The sequence below is a fragment of the Erinaceus europaeus genome, chromosome 7, assembly GCF_950295315.1.
Source record: "Erinaceus europaeus chromosome 7, mEriEur2.1, whole genome shotgun sequence".
Taxonomy (NCBI): domain Eukaryota; kingdom Metazoa; phylum Chordata; class Mammalia; order Eulipotyphla; family Erinaceidae; genus Erinaceus; species Erinaceus europaeus.
The window spans coordinates 18,306,814-18,327,213 of record NC_080168.1 but is presented as its reverse complement, the minus strand read 5'-3'; the positions used below and the strand labels follow the sequence as shown (position 1 = coordinate 18,327,213).

At 46.9% G+C, this 20,400-nt stretch overlaps 1 protein-coding gene across 4 annotated transcripts in view; it reads left to right on the top strand.

The window, feature by feature from the left end:
* The window catches only part of SMARCAL1 (SWI/SNF related, matrix associated, actin dependent regulator of chromatin, subfamily a like 1), a 67,565-nt gene extending 47,608 nt beyond the window's left edge, over positions 1 to 19,957 (top strand). For 2 of the 4 annotated variants that reach the window (XM_007535668.3, XM_060193943.1), the window contains exons 13-18: positions 2,493 to 2,563; positions 8,681 to 8,783; positions 9,770 to 9,952; positions 12,274 to 12,374; positions 13,516 to 13,612; positions 19,661 to 19,955. In XM_007535668.3, coding sequence (XP_007535730.2) covers positions 2,493 to 2,563; positions 8,681 to 8,783; positions 9,770 to 9,952; positions 12,274 to 12,374; positions 13,516 to 13,612; positions 19,661 to 19,900 — 795 coding nt within the window. In that variant the 3' untranslated portion in view covers positions 19,901 to 19,955. Of the gene's footprint in view, positions 1 to 2,492; positions 2,564 to 8,680; positions 8,784 to 9,769; positions 9,953 to 12,273; positions 12,375 to 13,515; positions 13,613 to 19,660 lie in introns of all 4 variants that reach the window. The other 2 variants (XM_060193944.1, XM_060193942.1) reach the window with 2 other exon arrangements.
* The last annotated feature ends 443 nt before the right edge of the window (positions 19,958 to 20,400 follow it).

Sequence of the window (20,400 nt, the reverse complement as noted above, 5' to 3'; positions counted from 1 at the left end):
TTTTTCTTTATATATATTTTTTAATAGAGGCAAAAAGGCAGCAAGGTAGAGAGAGAGAAAGAATGAATGAAAGAGATCATAGCACTGAAGCTTCCTTCAGTGTAGGGAGGGCCAGGCTTGAACCTGGGCTGTGCACATGGCAATAGCAGGTGAGCTGTTTCACTGCCCTCCTCCAACCCCCAGCCAATCCTATTTTTATCAGAACTTTTGGCCTCAAGTCTCCCTGAAACTTTACAGATTATGATGACTTTGAAAATCTTTGCTGACCTGCCCAAGAAAGTTTTTTTTTTTTTGGTCGTCTGTTCCCACCTAGAGAAAAACATGTTTATTTATTTTTTTTCCTTTTGCCTGCAGGGTTATTGCTTGGTCTCGGTGCTTGCACTATGAATCCACTGCTCCTGGAGGCCATTTTTTTCCCTTTTGTTGCCCTTGTTGTGTATCGTTGTTGTTGTTGTTGATATTATTGTTGTCGTTGTTGTTGGATAGGACAGAGAAATTGAGGGAGGAAGGGAAGACAGAGACGGGGAAAGAAAGATAAGACACCTGCAGACCTGCTTCACCGCCTGTGAAGCGACTCCCCTGCAGGTAGGGAGCCAGGGGCTTGAACCGAGATCCTTAGGCCGGTCCTTGTGTTTTACACCACGTGCGCTTAACCCACTGCATTACCGCCTGGCCCCTGAAAAACATGCTTTTTAGAAAACCTTTAAATCATGAGCAAAGTATGAAGCAGGCAACTTATAAAATACAAGATAGAAAGAAATCTTTTTCTCATTTTCAGCCAAAATAATGGGCACCTCTTTACCTCTTCAAGGGCAAGGAAAAGCTGACTCTAATCATCTTTTGTCTAAAGCCTTTTTTTTTTTTTTTTTGATCAGCAAGATCAGGAGCAGACAAACCAAACAAGTCTGTGCAGACTTCCTGGTGACAGGACCAGCTCACCCATCTGCCTTTTGACTATGCGTTCAAATTCTGGGGTTGAAAATAAATTCAAAACCACAGTAGATCTAATTTAATAAAAACCTAGGAAGTAGGAACAAAGGATGCAGGTTATTTGAAATGTCCTGGTGAATGTCTGGTAAAAGAAGAAGTGGAATCTTTCATAGACGAGTATTATGTCTACTCTGTCTGGAAGAGTTCTTTCTTTTAAATAAAAACTATTGATTTCTCTCATGTTGAAAGTATAATAGATTCAGGGAAGGGCAGGAGAAGAGAGACAGCACAGCACAGCAGTGTTAACTCTGCACTTCCCACTTGGTGCCAGGGCTTGAGCGCGGCCGACATGTATTAATGCAAGGCAGATGTCATGCCCGGTGCGCTGCCTCTCTGACCCAGGGTTTGTTGAGACACAAACTACCGAGAACCTGAGTTCTCTTCTCCTGGGAAGTCAGTTCCTGTAAAGGGGAAACAGGTCAGTGGTGTTGAGATGGGAGTCAGGCGGTAGCGCAGTGGGTTAAGCGCCCGTGGCGCAAAGTGCAAGGACCAGTGAAAGGATCCTGGTTCGAGCCCCTGGCTCCCCACCTGCAGGGGAGTCGCTTCACAGGCGGTGAAGCAGGTCTGCAGGTGTCTATCTTTCTCTCCCCCTCTCTGTCTTCCCCTCCTCTCTCCATTTCTCTCTGTCCTGTCCAACAACAACGACATCAACAACAACTACAACAACAAAACAATAAGGGCAACAAAAGGGAATAAATAAAGTTTAAAAAAATGGGTCATGATTTTAAAAAGTGGTGTTGAGATGATGCTGGAAGAGAATCATCAAGGTCAGTCAAAACTTGTTCAGTAAGGCTTAGACAGAAGTGAGCCTGGGGGCCCAGTGGTGGCACACCTGGTTGAGCGCACATGTTACAGTGCACAAGGACCCAGGTTCGAGCCCCCGGTCCCCACCTGCAGGGGGGAAGCTTTGCAAGTGGTGAAGCAGGGCTGCATGTGTCTCTCTGTCTTTCTCCCTCTCTATCTCCCCCTTCCTTCTCTATTTCTGTCTGTCTCTATCCAATAAATAAATAAAGATAAAGTGTTAAAAAAGAAGTAGTGAGCCTGGTCAGTCGGGTGTGAGCACACCTGGGCCAAACCGCACGGGGCTGATGCCAGGTGTTCAGCAGTCACCTGAAGTAGGTCTTCTTGGCAAGGCTGCAGTCAGTTGCTCGTGTGAGCTTAGCCTGTATGGCAAAGCCCTACCTGAAGCGCTTCCCAAAGAGAAAGTCTGTGTGTCTTCCCTCAAATGGGTTATCACAGCAGTTGCAAGCGGTTGACAGAGTAGTTCTAATACCATGTCTCCAAGGACAAGACTGACTTCCAGATAGTACCAGTGGCTTGGTATTAAAAAAAAAAAAAAAAAAAGTGGGCAAGCCAATATCAGTCCAAACCCCCCCGCCCCCAGCCTCACCATTGGTGTTAGGATTTGCAAAGCTCTTAGTGGTAGTCATTACATCAGCTTACCCCAAAACTCTCAGGAAGGGAACTTTTCCTTAAAAACCTTTGGCTTTACTTTCCCACAGAAACAGAAGCAGAAAGAAGCCCTCATTCTCTTCTTCAACAAGACGGCTGAAGCGAAAATCCCATCTGTCATGTAAGTAGTCACCAGGTGGCCAGTTACATCCTCCCTCCTCCCTCCCTCTCTCTCTTCCTCTACACACACACACACACACACACACACACACACACACACACACACCCCTTTAGAAAGAAACATTGGTGACCTTAATCTGCCAGAACAGTTTTACTGCTCTGTAGGAAATTATTAGAGATGAGAATTTTGCTGCCTTGAACAGTTCAAGACATCTGGCCTGTCATATAGCACAGCCAGAGGTGCGGGGTGAGCTGGGGTTTCTGTCACATGTGAGAAGGGAGGGTTGGGAACCACGTGGTGGTACACCTGGTGGTTAAGTGCACACACCACAGTGTTTAAGGACCTGGGTTCAATCCCTTGGTTCCCACCTGCAGGAGGAGAGTTTCAGCCGCAGGCAGGTGTCTCTCTGTCTCTCTCCTTCTCTCTATATCCCCCTCCCCTCTCAATTTCTCTGTTTCTAATTCAATAATAAATAAATAAAAATTATAAAAGAGGGGAGTCAGGCGGCAGCGCAATGGGTTAAGCGCAGGTGGCGCCAAACGCAAGGACTGGCAAAAGGATCCCGGTTTGAGCCCTGGGCTCCCCACCTGCAGGGGTGTCACTTCACAGACGGTGAAGCAGGTCTGCAGGTGTCTATCTTTCTTTCCTCTTCTCCGTCTTCCCCTCCTCTCTCCATTTCTCTCTGTCCTGTCCAACAACGATGACAACAATAATAACAACTACAGCAATAAAACAACAAGGGCAACAAAAGGGAATAAACAAATATAAAAAAATTTTTAAAGAAACTATAAAAGAGAAGTACCCTTAAAAAACGAATATTAAAAAAAGTAGGATTGACTACAAAACAGACTGTCTCCTTCTCTCTCTCTCCCCCTTTCTCTGTCTCTCTCTCCCTCTCTTCTTACTAGAGCACTGCTCAGCTCAAGCATATGATGGTTCAAGGGACTACAGCTGGGACCTTGGAGCCTCAGGCATGAGAGTCTGTTTGCACAATCACTATGCAGATCCTCTGTCCAGGGACACATTTCCCCTTTACCAGAACTGAGGCCACATGCATGAAAAAAGAAACTAGGGTTTTGTGAAACACCATGTAGGATACCTTATGGGGATTCTCCTGTCTTCTCCAGGGTTATCTGGTCCAGTCACTGTTTACCTTCATCAAAAAGCAAATGTCAAAATTGAATATGGGCAGAGCTGGGGAGACAGCATAATGGTTCTGCAAAAGAATTTCATGCCTGGAGGCAGGTGGTGACACACCTGGTTAAGCGCACATGTTACAATGCACAAGAACGTGGGTTCAAGCCTCTGGTCCCCACCTACAGGGGGAAAGCTTCGTGAGTGGTGAAGCGGTACTGCAGGTGTCTCTCTACCTCTCTCTCTCCCTTCCCTCTTGATTTCTGGCTGTCACTATCCAATAAACAAATGAAGATAATAAAAAAAAAAAAGTTAAAAAAAATTTCATGCCTGAGACCTTGAAGTCCCAAGTTCGATCCCCCATGAACCAATATAAACCAGAGCTGAGCAGTGCCTTGGTTTTTCTTTCCCTGTATCTTAGCCTCTGTATCTTTCTCTCCCTCCCTCTTTCTCTCTTATTTATTGGATAGAGACAGCCAGAAATCGAGAGAGGAGGGAGAAATAAGAGAGAGAGAGACACCTGCAGGCCTGCTTCACCACTCATAAAGCTTTCTCCCCTGCAGGTGGGGACTGGTGGCTCAAATCCTGGTCCTTGTGCTCTGTAATGTGTGTACTTAGCCAGGTGTGCCACCACCTAGCCCCACTTCTGTATCTCTCTCTGTCATTAAAATAAATAACATATTTTAAAACAAGCAAATAGGGAGTCGGGTGGTAGCACAGTGGGTTAAGCACACATGGCGCAAAGCACAAGGACCGGCATAAGGATCCCGGTTCAAGCCCCCGGCTCCCCACCTGCAGGGGAGTCACTTCACAGGTGGTAAAGCAGATCTGCAGGTGTCTGTCTTTCTCTTCCCCCTCTCTGTCTTCCCCTTCTCTCTCCATTTCTCTCTGTTCTATCCAACAATGACGACATCAAGAACAACAACAATAACTACAACAGTAAAAAAAAAAAAAAAAGCAAATAAAGACATACATAGGCAGATGACTGTGTTCACACATAGTTTTCCTTTCACCTTATAAATGAAAGTAAAAGTTCCTATTTCTATTTAAAACTGACCTTGGGGGGTTAGGGAAGAAAAGGAAAGATCTTCATTGCCTACTTTCTGTAAAGGAAGAAAAGCCCGCTCATGTTCACACACCGACGTGGTAAAGACCTGAGGCAATTCTAGTGACGTGCGGTTTTCCTGTTTTACTGTTTAATGCTCATGCAAGGCTCTGGCAGGATAATGGTCCAGGTGATTAGATTACAATGAAAGTGAACCTAGCGTAGGCTTGAGGGTGCCAGATTGGCTGTGGGATTTGTGGAAACACTGAGACACACACACAACCTGTTCCACCCTCTCACTCAGCTGCCGGATTACTGGCCTCATCAGCCTCGCCCTGCACACCCTAGAATGGGGTCAGAGTGAGCCTGCTGCCATTGTAGGGCCTCAGATTCCCCCCCAGAAAAAGACTGCTGAGTGTTGGCCAGCTTTCCCTCTCCTCCAAGCACAGTCCTGTTCATTCATGGTGCTGAGCCTAGACTCATACACTCCAGATGTGGTTTTATGGCCCGGACACTTGACCAGAACTAATCTCAACTGCCCCCACCAACCCTGTTGCTCATGTGCTACTCAGTACCATATGGCAAGGGTGTGGGTCTTTTCCTCCCTACTCCCATCCTGAGACCCACCAAATTCAGAGTCTGTCAAGTGCTAGGCCCAGCCCCACCCACTGCCCTTAGAATTTTTAGGTCTCCATGTTCAGCGAGGAAGCAATTACAGAAGCCAGACCTTCTACCTTCTGCAACCCTCAATGACCCTGGGTCCATGCTCCCAGAGGGATAGAGAATGGGAAAGCTATCGGGGGAGGGGGTGGGATATGGAGATTGGGCGGTGGGAATTGTGTGGAGTTGTACCCCTCCTACCCTATGGTTTTGTTAATTAATACTTTCTTAAATAAAAAAAAAAAAAGAATTTTTAGGTCTAACCCTGTTATCTCTGAACAAACTCTAGCCACCTTTTATCTCAATCCCTTACCAAAGAATGAGTAGCTAGAAAACAAAACACTTCAATTTTATTACTTATTAAGTAGTGACAGAAATTGAGAGGGAAAGGGGTAGATAGACGTCTAAAGCACTGCTTCACCACTCGTAACAAAGCTTTCCCCCTACAGGTGGGGACCAGGGGCTTGAACGTGGGTCTTTGTGCATTGTAGCATGTGCGCTCAACCAGGTGCACCACCACCTGGCCCCAAAACAGAACATCTTCTCACAGTTCTAGTGACTGGGAAGTTGAATATCAAAGCCCTGGAAGACTTACTTACTGTCTGGTATCTTCTTCCTGGTTTGTCTTCTCACTGTATCCTCCTGTGACAGAAAGGACGGAGATCTCTCTGAAGTCTCTCTCTAAAGAGTACTAACCCCATTAATTACGGCTCTGCCTTCAGGACCTGTATCCCTAAGTTCAGCCTCCTCATGACTCCACACAGGGCATTAGGATTTCCATGTATGAACTGGAGAGAAAGAGCACAAACATTGAGTCCAGAACATACCATACTACATACATGCTTTCTTCAGAAATTTCATGATAATTATACAGTGCTTTCTGGTTTCCATCAGGGTGTAGGAGATAGCATAATGGTTCTGCTAAAGATCTGTGTGCCTGGGGCTCTGACGTCATGGGTTCATTCCCCTGCCCCACAGTAAGCTAGAGCTGAGCAGTGCTCTTAGAAACACACACACACACACACACCACGACTCCTATAGTTTCCAACAACTTTGACAACTGGTAACTCATTTTCCACTCACAGCCTCTTTGTGAGGTCAATAGAATAAGTCACATGAACCCAATTTTTTAAAATGCAGAAGCTGAGTTAGTTTCATGTAAACCCCTGGACCTCAAAGAGAGTGCAACCAGTAGATAAATGGAAATCAGATTCTAAATCTTAAAACCCCAATCCCTTCTAATTGCCCCCCTTTCCTGCTGCTTGTTTTTTTTTTTTTTTATTTATTCCCTATTGTTGCCCTTGTTGTTTTATCATAGTAGTTACTGTTGTTCTTGATGTCATCATTGTTGGCTAGGACAGAAAGAAATGGAGAGAGGAGGGGAAGACAGAGAGGAGGAAGAGAAAGATAAGACACTTGCAGACCTGCTTCACCGCTTGTGAAGTGACTTCCCTGCAGGTAGGGAGCTGGGGGCTCGAACCGGGATCCTTACACTGGTCCTTGTGCTTTGCACCATGTGTGCTTAACCCGCTGCGCTACTGCCCGACTCCCTGCTTGTCTGTATTTTAATGAAGATCTTTTGATATAAAAACTAAGCTTGCTGTGATGGGAAAGTAATTCCAGACTGGTGGTTCAGATACTTAGGGCAGCAGAGGACCACAGACCTATGTCAGAAAGGGGAGAGAGACATTAGGAAAATTGGGGCCTGCGGTTTTTATGAGCTGACCAAGTTGATCTAATAGCCTTGTGACTTTTTGATGTTGTAGCAATAACTTTTTTTTTTTTTTTTTTTTGCTTATATCATGGCATATTTTGTCTCACAAACTAATTAAAGTAGCTTCTTTTAGTGCACACAGCTTACAAATTGAACACAAATCCTTATCTTGGTTGGCCATAATGTTTTTTGTTTTTCTTTTTTGCTAGAACACTGCTCAGTTGTGGTTGATCGTGGTGCTGGGGCTTGAACCTGGGACCTTTGGTGCCTCAGGCCTGAAAGTCTTTCTGTGTAACCATTATGCTATTCCCCCAGCCTGGCTGGCTGTTGTGTTGTTTGAAACAATTCTGAGATCTGTGAAGGGCAGCTTTTCACTACCTGCTGCAATGGGAAACCTTTATTTTTTAAAATAATTATTTATTTCCTTTTGCTGCCCTTGTTGTTTTATTATTGTTATTATTGTTGTTGTTATTGATGTCATCACTGTTGGATAGGACAGAGAGAAATGGAGAGAGGAGGGGAAGACAGAGAGGGAGAGAGAAAGACAGACACCTGCAGACCTGCTTCACTACCTGTGAAGCGACTCCCCTGCAAGTGGGGTGCCAGGGGCTCGAACCGGGATTCTTAACGCAGGTCCTTGCGCTTTGCGCCACGTGTGCTTAACTCACTGCGCTACTGCCCGACTCCCAGGAAACCTTTGAGATGGGGTCCATCTCTACCAAGGGCGATGTGTCCTCCCCTCCGGACAGATTCAGACGACCTGGTGGGGCTGTGAGGAAGCACTTGTACTGGGGCTGTGAAACACTCTGTGGAGGGCAGAACCTTCAGGGAGACCAAGCAGGTCTGCACACTGGCCAGTTCTCCAATTCTCCAGCTCCCCGGGAGGTGGGCCATCACGAAAAGTGGAGGAAATCAAAGGTAGAGCAAGGACCAAGCACATAAGGTCTTTCATTCCATGTTCCTTCACCCCAGAAAGGAATCGAGTTATCATGGGCTTAACTGTGGGCTCTGTCATCTGTGGTCTATCATGGGAGGGAGCCACAAAGAGTGCCCTGACCTTCCCTTCAGTCTTATTACTTATGTCTCAATATTACACTTCCTGAAATTTGATTATCATCAAGAATCCCCTAACCCCCTGCCTAGGCATTTTCAGAATTATAGGAGACACTTCAAGTTTTATTTAAAAAACCATATTATCATGAGAGTAGCAACCAAAGCAAAAGCCCTTAATTATCTTCTGTGATCCTGGATAGTAAGAAAGTCTTAGTAACACACCAGTCAGAGTGCATACAGCAACAGGATGCTTTCGTTTTTTTTTTTTTTTTCTTTCTCTTTGTGTTTGTGGGAAATTGATTAAAAAGTTTGGAAGGACAAACCATTTGTGCATATGGCTAAAGATAAATTCTCGTGGTTACTTGGTGTGAGGGGAAGGGTGGGGGAAGCCCTTTGGAGAGGATAGGCTCCCTGATGGCAACTCTCTACTCCACACACAGTGCCTCAAAGTCATTAACCACACCTGAATGACTGTGTGTCTGATCCATTGCGTTGTCTCTGTCAAATGCAGAGAATACATCCTGGACCTGCTGGAGAGTGGGAAAGAGAAGTTTCTGGTGTTTGCACACCACAAGGTGGTTCTGGATGCTATCACGAAGGAGCTGGAGAGGAAGGTAGGCTCCCTCTGGAACCCACCACGAGGTGTTCTTACTGTGCGTTATTTCTTCCTGGATGTTGTGGTCCGTGAGGTGGCGCAGTGGATAAAGCATTGGGCTCTCAAGCATGAGGTCCTGAGTTCAAGCCCTGGCAGCACATATACCAGAGTGATGTCTGGTTCTTTCTCTCCTCCTATCCTTCTAATAAATAAAATATTTTAAATAAATTAATTAATTAAATTTTTTTAATGTTAAAAAAAAAGACAGGACCAGGTGGTGGCGCACCTGGCAGAGTGCATCTCTGTGGCAGTGCATGAGGACTGCAGCTCCAGCCCCAGCCCCTGCCTGCAGTGGGGAAACTTCTTGAGTGGGAAAATAATGCTGCAGGTATCAGGTATCTCTCTCTCTCTCTCTCTTTCTCTCCCCCTCTCTCCTCCCACACACACTTCCTTTTCAACTTCTTTTTTTAAAGTTTCTCTTTTTTTAATATTTTATTTATTTATTAATGAGAAAGATGAGGGAGAGAGAGAAAGAACGAGACATCACTCTGGTACATGTGTTGCTAGCGATTGAACTCAGGACCTCATGCTTGAGAGTCCAGTGCTTTACCCACTGCGCCACCTCCTGGACCACAACTTCTCTCTCTTTAAAAATATTTTATTGTGATGAGAGAGGGAGAGAGACCAGAGCACTGCTAAGCTCTGGCTTGTGGTAGTGCTGGGGATTGAACCTGGGACCTTGGAGCCTCAGGCTTTGAGAGTATTTCACAGAACCAGTATGCTGTCTCCCCAGCTTCTTCTCAATTTATCTCTATCCAAAGCAAGTAAAATATTATTTAAAAAAAAAAAAGGAAAGAAATTAAAAGAAACACAGGAAGGAAGCTTTCCCTCCCCACCCGTTCCTGTCCCCAATAAGTGACAGACTTGATACCCTACCTGGATCCAGGCCAGAACGGCCGAGTGGCTCCATCCACAGCCTGACACAGGCGCCTCCCTCCTCCACAGCATGTGCAGCACATCCGCATCGATGGTGCCACCCCCTCGGCAGACCGCGAGGAGCTGTGCCAGCGCTTCCAGCTGTCCGAGAGGCACGTGGTGGCCGTGCTGTCCATCACCGCCGCCAACATGGGCCTCACCCTCTCCTCTGCTGACTTGGTGGTGTTCGCCGAGCTGTTCTGGAACCCAGGGGTAAGGGACGCAGCTCTGGGGCTGCGGAGAGGCAGGGGCTCATGTCAGCCAGCCGGGAAAGCGGGCTTCTGCAGGCTGACCCTGGTGCTGCGCCTGCTCCTACCAGTCATCACGTAGACTCAGCTTCTCAGTGATGACTGGCACGTGAGGTCTCCCCAGCAGCCTAAGGATGACTGCTCACGTCAGGTGAGCAGCAGTGCTGCTTATCCAAGGGGATACTGGAGTTGTCTGAGGCTCAGAGGGGGGCTGGGCAGTGGTGTGCATGGTTAAATGCACCTGTTACCATATGCAGGAACCTAGGTTCAAGCCCCCAGCCCCTCCCTGCAGGGGGAAAGCTTCAAAAGCATTAAAGTAGGAGCCAGACAGTGGTGCATCTGGTTAACGGGACATATTAGAGTGCAAAGACCCAGGTTCAAGCCCTTGGTCCCCTGTAGGGGGAAAGTTTCACAAGTGGTGAAATAGGGCTGTAGGTGTCTCTCTGTCTCTCTCTCCATCATTCCCCTTCTGTCTCAAATTTAAAAAAAAAAGGGGGGGGTGGAAGTCGGGCAGTAGCGCAGTGGGTTAAGCACACGTGGCGCAAAGCACAAGAACAGGCGAAAGGATCCGGTTCGAGCCCCGGCTCCCCACCTGCAGGGGAGTTGCTTCACAGGCGGTGAAGCAGGTCTGCAGGTGTCTATCTTTCTCTCCCCCTCTCTGTCTTCCCCTCCTCTCTCCATTTCTCTCTGTCCTGTCCAACCGACAATGATGACATCAAGAACAACAATAATAACTACAACAATAAAACAATAAGGGCAACAAAAGGAAAAATAAATAAATAAATATTTTTTAAAAAACTTAAAAAAAAAGGGGGTGGAGTCTTAGTATTCCTGGCTGTCTGAGGCGGTGGGGACATACAGCTTGGTGCATACCCGTTGCTTATGGGAAACACGTGGCAGCGGCAGCACCAGCCTGGGCCTCTGCCTTTCCCGTCTCTGCCCTGAGAGGTGCTCTTGCCGCGGCTGGGGCCACAACGAGGGGACTGGGTATACCACACCTTTTTTGCTTCTTAATATATTTATTTTTCCCTTTTGTTGCCCTTGTTTTTTTTTTTTTTTATTGTTGTAGTTATTGTTGTTGTTATTGATGTCATCCTTGTTAGATAGGACAGAGAGAAATGGAGAGGAGAGGGGGAGAGAAAGACAGATACCTGCTTCACCACTTGTGAAGCAACTCCCCTGCAGGTGGAGAGCCTGGGGCTCGAACCAGGATCTTTACGTAGTTAACCCGCTGCACTACCGCTGGACTCCCTGGTGTTCCTTACACATGGGTGCTATGCCCGTGGGCCTTCACCAATCAGCTGTGGGCTGTCAAAGCAGACAGAGGACATGTCTTTGGACTCATAACCTCCCTCCTGTGGTGTCGTCATGGAATGTGATTTTCTTTGCCTCCTCCAAAGATGACTACCCCAAGGATGGGTAGACTTCAAGGTTGCAGGAGGCTTTTGTTTATTTTTAATCACTTGGGGGGGTTAATGGTCAGAGTATAGTTGGTGAGATATGGAGACATAGGTGTGATTTCTCATTTCCTCTTGCTAGATGTCTGCAAAGTGCTCTGACCTCAACTTAGGCCCTTTGCCACCATCATGCACCAGGAGCCCAAAGCAGCCCCCCCACACCAGTCCCCTCCCTTCCTCTCCTTCCCCAAAGTCCTTTGCCTTGTTGCAGTACCCCAAGCCCAGCCCAAGTTTCATCTTGTGTTTTCCCTTTCTTTCCTTGTCTCTTAAGTCCCATCTGTGAGTGAGATCATCCAGTTTTCATCCTTCTCTTTTTGGCTTATCAAGTTGAAGGAGTTTTACCGTAGGATCAGCACTCTTGGGCTTTGTTCTTGAGTGGATCGCTCAGCGCTCACCTCCATGTGAATCCCACCTCTCCCATTCGACCGGCCTCTTCCTTGGGTGCGCTGTGTTCATTTCCATAGAGGACAGCTAGTGGTTTCACAGAGACAGGCAGAAGTGTGTCAGGTTCCCCCAGTTGCCCTCCTCACCCAGCCAAACAGCAGAGCCTGCAGTCACCCCACTCTGCACACTCAACCCAGGGCAACCAGGCACAGCTGTCCAGAGGCAGGCTGAGTTCCCAAGCTGCAGCGCTGCCTGATTCCTCTCCTAGATTACTCAGCATAGATGACTCAGCGTTTGCAGGTAGACTGCAGCCTGCTGCCTCAGGGGACAGTGAAGTATTTGGAGGAGGAAACACTGTGACAGACTCTGGGACAAGCGGCTGCCTGCCATGGGGGCTGATCTACTTCCCCTCCACCTCCTACACCCCAACCCCTCGGCCTCACAGGTGCTGATCCAGGCCGAGGACCGTGTACACCGCATCGGCCAGTCGAGTTCTGTGGGCATCCACTACCTTGTGGCGAGAGGCACGGCTGACGACTACCTCTGGTAATACCATGCCCACCCGGCAGTGGGGGGTCAAATGTGTCTTTCCTTCACACCCTAAGTACATCTGCCTGGTGTCAGGTTTCAGGGCTTCACAGGAAAGGCCTGGTGGTAACGTCTGTACCCCCTACTTTCAATCAAGAGTGTGTTTGGCCTCTGTCACTGGTGCTCAGTGGTGGTTTGCAGGTGCATGGGGAAATCCCACAGAGCTGAGCCTCCTTTCCCCACTGGCCCAGACAAGGGACTGGTAGGGTACACGTGAAATTTCATTTGTGGAGGTGCTAATGAGACAGACTGCCTGGGCCCCCTTGCCAATGTGTTTGAAAGGCTACAGTTTACAGTCTCTACTGAGTCATCAGGAGAAGGCCCCCCACCTCCTCACCTTCTCCTCTGGCCACAGAGTGCTGCATGAGTAAGACGGGGGGGGGGGGGGGTCTCAATCCCAGGGGTTCATCTGTGTTACAAGGGGTGGTGGGGAGAGAAGGAAAAGACTGCTTCCTTGGCTTCCACCACTGCTGCTCTGTCTCCAACCTTCTGGGATATGTGTGTACACATACACTTGCAGTATGTACAGGTCACCCCTTTGCTCACCCCCCCCCCATTTAGTAAATTTGTTCGTTGGGCAACTTACAACAGGATGTGCAAATTTGTTAAAATGAGAAGCATTCATTACCTGTATATAGTAGGATGAAAGAGTAGAAAGTAGAAAGAGCCTTGAACCTGATGATTTGAGCTGGCAGTTGGGTTTAATTTTATTTATTTATTTATTTATTTATTTATTTATTTATTTACTTTGCCTCCAGGGTTATTGTTGGGGCTCAGTGCCTGCACTATGAATCCATTGCTTCTGTGGTCATTCTTTTGATTTTTGTTTTGTTTTGTTTTGATAGGACGGATAGAAACTGGGGGGAGGATAGGGAGAGGGAGAAAGAAAGATAGACACCTGCAGACCTGCTTCACTGTTTGTGAAGCAACCCCCCTGCAGGTGGGGAGCCAGGGCTTCAACCAGGATCCTTGTGTGGGTCCTTGCGCTTCATATTATGTGTGCTTAACCCGCTGCACCACCACCTGGCTCCCTTTTTATTTGCATCACCTGCTCGTTCTTTGCATGTTATATTCACTGCAGCTCATGTCTCCCCAACAGGCCCCTGATTCAAGAGAAGATTAAAGTTCTGGGTGAAGCTGGGCTTTCTGAAGCCAATTTTTCAGAAATGACGGAATCCACTGTTTTCCTGTACAAGGTAACACCAGCATGTGGCCCCTAGCTGCTGGGATAGAGGGAGGTGTTAGGCTGTCCACCCAGCCCTGGCGTGCTGAGTGAGCAGATAAGATGCACTCAGCCCAGCCCAGGAGATGCACTCCCAGGATCAGCCCATCTCCAAGATGCCAGGCCTGTGGTCATTCTCAGTTCACTGCCTGTGTGCCCTGCTCGTGGAGAAGTGAAAGTGTCAGCTCCCACTGCCTCTGATGTGCCCTCAGGAGACTCGGGTTTCTAGATGCTGCTGCTTCTATTGGCCACTAGAAACTAACTGAAGGGGCCAGACTGTGGCGCGCCTGGTTGAGCGCATATGTTACCAAGTGCAAGGACCTGGGTTCGAGCCCCCAGCAGGAAGGCAGCTCCACAAGTGGTGAAGCAGGGCTGCAGGGGTCTCTTTTTCATGCTTCCTCTCTGTTTCCCCCTTCCTCTTAATTTCTGGCTTCACTGTCCAATAAATAAAGATGATAATAGGGAGTCGGGCAGTAGCGCAGCGGGTTACGCACAGGTGGCATAAAGCGCAAGGACTGGCATAAGGATCCCAGTTTGAGTCCCCAGCTCCCCACCTGCAGGGGAGTCACTTCACAGGCGGTGAAGCAGGTCTGCAGGTGTCTATCTCTCTCTCCCCCTCTCTGTCTTCCCCTCCTCTCTCCATTTCTCTCTGTCCTATCCAACAATGACATCAATAGTAACTACAACAATAAAACAAGGGCAACAAAAAGGGAAAATAAATAAATATAAAAAAAGATGACAATAAAAAAAATTTAAAAAGGAAGGAAAGCAGAAAGAAAGAAAGAAAGAAAGAAGCAAACTGAAAGCTCCCATGGTTGCTGTTGAATTGTTGCAAAAAAAAAAAAAAAAAAAAAAAAAAAAAAAACCTAGAACAGAGCACAGAGTAGCACCAGATAGCACAGCTGCCATGGGGCAGTCCCAGCACAGATCAAAGGAGTGCTCACAACAAGATGATGCCTTTTTTATATATTTATTTATTTTCCCTTTTGTTGCCCTTGTTTTATTGTTGTAGTTATTGTTGTTGTTATTGATGTTGTTGTTGTTAGATAGGACAGAGAGAAATGGAGAGAGGAGGGGAAGACAGGGGTGGGGTGGGGAGAAAGATAGACACCTGCAGACCTGCTTCACCGCCTGTGAAGCGACAACCCTGCAGGTAGGGAGCCCAGGGGCTTGAACCATGATCCTTACGGTGGCCCTTGCGCTTTGTGCCACCTACACTTAACCTGCTGCGCTGCCGCCCAACTCCCCCCAAGATAATGCTTTTTTACCTTTGTTTCTTTCTTCTCCTTCTTCTTCTCCTTTTTAAAAAAATATATTTGTTAATGATAAGAGAGGACTGGAGAGATAGCACAATGGTTCTGCAAAAAGACTATCATACCTGAGGCTCCAAAGTCCCAGGTTCAGTCCCTAGCGCCACCATAAACCTCAGCTGAGCAGTGTGCTGGTCCTGTCCTCTGTCTCTTTTAAAAAATTAAATAAAAATCGAAGGTAGATAGCATAATGGTTAAGCAAACAGACTCTTGAGCCTGAGAATCCAAAGTCCCAGGTTCAATCCCCTGTACCACTAGCATTGCTCTGGTTAAATAAATAGTAGTAATAATAAAATAAAAATGTCTTCAAAAAAAATGTTGAGAGAACCCAAGCATCACTCTGACAGATGTGATACTGGGGATTAAACTCAGGACCTCATGCTTGAAAGTCCAGTACTTTATCCACCATGCTATATCCCAGGCCACTGATGGTTGCTTTTCTGTCTTTTTCCCCTCTGGTATTGCATTGAATTCTCAGCATCTCCCCATTTTATAGAAGGGTAAACTGAGTTTTGCAGAGTAGTAAGACTTACCTAGAGGCACAAATGATAGGACACCAGCCCAAGGTATTTCTCCGCCAGCACTCCCTCTGTAACCTCAGCTCCGTTTTTTTAAGAGACAGAAATCCAGGGTAGAAGGAGATGGAGAAAGAGACAGAGACGCCAACAGTACTGCTGCACCGTTCGACAAGCTTCCTCCTTCCAGGTGGGGACTGGAGACTTGAACCCAGGTCCTCACACATGGTAACATGTATACTCAGCCAGGTGCACCATCACCTGGCCCCTGTAACCACTGCTCTTATTATCAAGAGAATTAAGAAGACAGGGAGAGGGAGCAGGGCAGTAGTGCATCAGGTTAAGCACACATGGTAAGAAGCACAAGGACCAGCGTAAGGATCCCGGTTTAAGCCCCTGGCTCCCCACCTGCAGGAGAGTCACTTCACAGGCGGTGAAGCAGGTCTGCAGATGTCTATCTTTCTCTCCCCCTCTGTCTTCCCCTCCTCTCTCCATTTCTCTCTGCCCTATCCAACAACAACAGCTATAACAACAACAACAAGGGCAACAAAAATGGGGGGAAATGGCCTCCAGGAACAGTGGATTCATAGTGCAGGCACTGAGCCCTATTGACATCCCTGGAGAGAGAAAGAGACAGGCCAGGGAACACCTGTGACAGATGAGCCTTGTCCCAGATGCTGAGAGGAGGACCTCTGGAGAAGCCAGCCCCAGGCCTGATAGCCCAGCCTCCACATTCCATCCCTGTTACTTCCATGGCCTCTTCTTCTTTGGTATCCATGGAATGAGGTGCACAAGTCTTCAGAGACTTCCTTCCAAGTGAGTAGTCAGCAAGATAAGAACTCAGAAATCACCACTTGCTGTTCAGTGACTCATGAGTGAATTACTTCTGTCAAGAGAGCTTGGACAGAGAAGCCTGAGTCTCTTAGGATAGCTTGTTGAGAATCTCAGGTTCTCGTTCTCTCTCTCTCTCTCTTGCTCTCTCTCTCTCTTTCATCAGAAGCTGAATTAAAACCAGTCAGATCTCATAGGTGACATGAGGACTTAAGAGTCTGAGAACTTGATCTTGCATTTGCATTTACTTAGCAACTAAATCCTTTCTCCCAAAATATAATTATTGGGATAAAGACGGCTCAGGTCATATTTTGAAAATGTAGAATATAAATTACATTTTTAGATGAAAACAATTAATAAACCAATTTTAAAGCTTAGTTTTTACGTTTTTTAACGAACTCTCTAGTGGTCCGGGAGGTGGCGCAGTAGTAAAGCTTTGGACTCTCAAGCATGAGGTCGCGAGTTCGATGCACGGCGGCACATGTGCCAGAGTGATGTCTGGTTCTTTCTCTCTCTTCCTATCTTTCTCATTAATAAATAAATAAATAAATATACTGTATTAAAAAATAAAGAACTCTCTAGTTCAGTCAAATGATAAATATTTTAACAAAGCTTTGGTTATCTTTGAAAAAAGAATGAATCTAATTATTTAAAGATCCATAACTAGTGAAAATGAGTTTGTGAGTTATGATTCATATGTATTCATCCTGGCTTTACCCTCACTCTGAATTTTTTATTTAAATATTGATTGATTGATTGATTATTGGCTAGGGACAGAAATTGAGAGAGAAGATAGAGGGAAGGACCCTGCAGCCCTGCCTCACCACTTGCAAAACTTTCCCCTGCAGGTGAGGACCAGGGACTTGAACTGGGTCCTTGCACACTGTAATATGTGCACTTAACCAGGTGCAGCACAGCCTGGCCCCATTATTAAGAATTTCTGCCCACAGAGTAAATGCAAGATGATTTAAATGGGGTTTCTTCATTTTGGCCAATACGTGTTATCTAGTTGTTAGTGTTGTTTTTAATCAAATGGGGCTGGAAATTCTATCGACTACTAGACAAAGAAATGTTGCCTCTGTACAGGAGACAAAGGCAGAAGAGGTTATACCTCACCAAGATAGCAAAAGGTCATGCCTGCCTCCTGAGAGGGGATGTGAAATATTAATCTGACCCATTAGTTATTCACACTTCAAGTCAGCAGGCGCTGCTGCTGTCATCGCAGTCAAAGGCACGTTAGCAGACCTCTTGGACTTGACAGACACTTGGCCAGTAATTCCTTGATTTAGCAGCTGATGAGGTAGTCTTCCTGAGTAGGCCCTATGGATGGCGGGCGCTGACTGGTGTCTTCAGCACCACTCCCATTTGTAGCCTTCAGGCTGGGATTCAGAAAGATGAAGTAGCATGTGTTTAACTGGATAATCTGGAGTTCTCACGTGACGGGATCCTAAGATCATGCTTCAAAGAATTTCACTTGGGAGCCGGGAGGTGGTGCACCCAGTGAAGTGCACACAGTATGAAGCACAGGGACATGCACATGTATCTGGGTTCGAGTCCCCAGCTCCCCACCCGCAGGTGGGACGCTTCACAAGCTGTGAAGCAGGTCTGCATATGTCTATATTTCTCTTATCTCTCTGTCCCCTCTCAGTTGCTTTCTGTCTTATCTAATAAAATGGAAAAAATGTCCTCCAGGAGCAGTGGATTCGTAGTGCTGGCATTGAGACACGGCAATAACCCTGCAGGCAAATAATGATAATAGTGGCCTGTTAGGTGGAAACCTGATGCGAGAGTCTGAAAAGCTAGAGGTGGAAGTTTAGACTTGATGAGTCAGACTCAGAGCAACCCAGTGACATGGCAAAGACAGAAACTTGTGTTGCAGGGCATCGTAGGGGGGAATCACCCAGTCACTGATGGAAATGGAAAGGGACTTGAAGCGGGAAGTCAGGCAGGGCCCTTGCAGATCCATGCGGCCCCAGTACAGACTGTAGTGCCGAGGGGGCTGATGGGAGAAACAAGCTCGGTGCCAGTTTGCTGTATGAGAGTCAAGGTTGGGATGCCCCGGGGATGTCAAGTCAGGGAGACTTTCAGAACAAGACTTGTTGGGAGAAGGAAGAGATTTGAGGATGCACAAGTGAGATACGGAGATGCTTTGGGGTTGGGGGTCTGGGAGATGACTTTGCAGCTCAGCATAGAACTTGCATGTCTGAGACTCCAGCGGTCCCAGGTTTGATCTCTGGCACTACCATAAGCCACAGCTAATAAACAGGCATACAGATCCTTTTTTTCCCCCAGAGCACTGCTCAGCTCTGGTTGTTTTTGTTTTGTTTTATTTCATATTTATTTACTCCCTTTTGTTGGCCCTTGTTTTTTATTGTTGCGGTTACTATTGTTGTTATTGATGTCATCGTTGTTGGATAGGACAGAGAGAAATGGAGAGAGGAGGGGAAGACAGAGGGGGAGAAAAAGATAGACACCTGCAGACCTGCTTCACCGCCTGTGAAGCAAGACTCCCCTGCAGGTGGAGAGGCAGGGGCTAGAACCAGGATTCTTATGCTGGTCCTTGCGTTTGGCGCCACCTGAGCTCAACCCGCTGTGCTACAGCCCGACTCCCTCAGCTCTGGTTTATGATGGTGCAGAGGATTGAACCTGGGACTTCAGAGCCTCAGGTATGAGAGTCTCTTTGCATAACCATTATGCTATCAAGCTCTGCCATACACAGATACTTTTTAAAGAGAAAGATGGTTTTCTAAACATATTTTATTTTGTGTTTTTTTAATATTTATTTATTCCCTTTTGTTGCCCTTGTTTTTTATTGTTATAGTTATTGTTGTTATTGATGTCATTGTTGGATAGGACAGAGAGAAATGGAGAGAGGAGAGGAAGACATAGAGGGGGAGAGAAAGACAGACACCTGCAGACCTGCTTCACCACCTGTGAAGCGACTCCCCTGCAGGTGGTGAGCTGGGTGTTCAAATTGAGATCCTTACGCCGGTCCTTGGCCTTTGTGCCATGTGCACTTAACCTGTTGTTTTTTTTTAAAATGTTTTATTCACTTTATTTTAATGAGAGAGAGAAAAACATATATATACAAAGACAAAGATACAGAGAGCCCTGCTCAGCTCTGGCTTACAGTGATGCTAGGGATTGAACCTGGACCTCAGAGCCTCTGATTTTTGGAAGTCCTTTGCAGAACCATTATGCTGTCTCCCCAGCCCTCCATTTCCTTTCTCCACTGAGGAAAGCAGCAGAGAAGTGTCTGCTGCTATGGTGATAGGCAGTTAGCCCTCAGCTGCGCCTGGTCCCTCGCCTTTGAGGTCCCCACCAACCTTTGTCTCTTTCATGCTTTCTTTCCCTCCTCTGACAAAGGACCCAATGCAGCAGACCATCTACGACCTATTCCAGAAGTCCTTAGAAGAAGATGGGAATGACAAGGAGCTCCTGGAGGCTGCAGAGCTCTTTGACCCAGGAAGTGCTTCAGGAGCTGCACAGAGTGGCTCCCTGGACGGAGAAGACATACCGGATGAAGGCACATCAGCCGGCTGCTCATCCAAGAAGAGGAGATTTGAATTTTTTGATAACTGGGACAGTTTTACCTCTCCCCAGTGAGGGCTGTGGGGGGGGGGGGGCAGGGGATAAACAAGATTTAAGAATCACGGAATTCATTAAAATAAAATTAGGTGTGTTTTTTCTAAGTCTGTGATGTTGTCGCATCTGCATTACTGGCCTCTTGACTCCAAGTCAGCCCTCACCAGGCCAAATGTCAGCATCTCTTGTCCATTTTTCTCATGGGTTTGTTTGGGCCTGGCTGAGAAAGAGGCAGTTAAGTTCTCATAGTGGTAACTCATGTTCTTTAAAATTTACTGGGGTCAGGCGGTGGCATATCAGATTAACTGCACATAGTACAAAGCGCAGGGATCATGGTTCGAACCCCCAACTCCCCACCTACAGCAGATAGCTTTACAAGCAGTGAAGCAGGTCTGCAGGTCTCTTTCTCTCCCTATCTTCCCCTCCCCTCTCAGTTTCTCTCTGTTCTGTCCAATAAATAAAAAAAAAAAAGAGGAAAAACTGACCCCCCAGAAGCAGTGGATTCCTTGTGCTGGCACTGA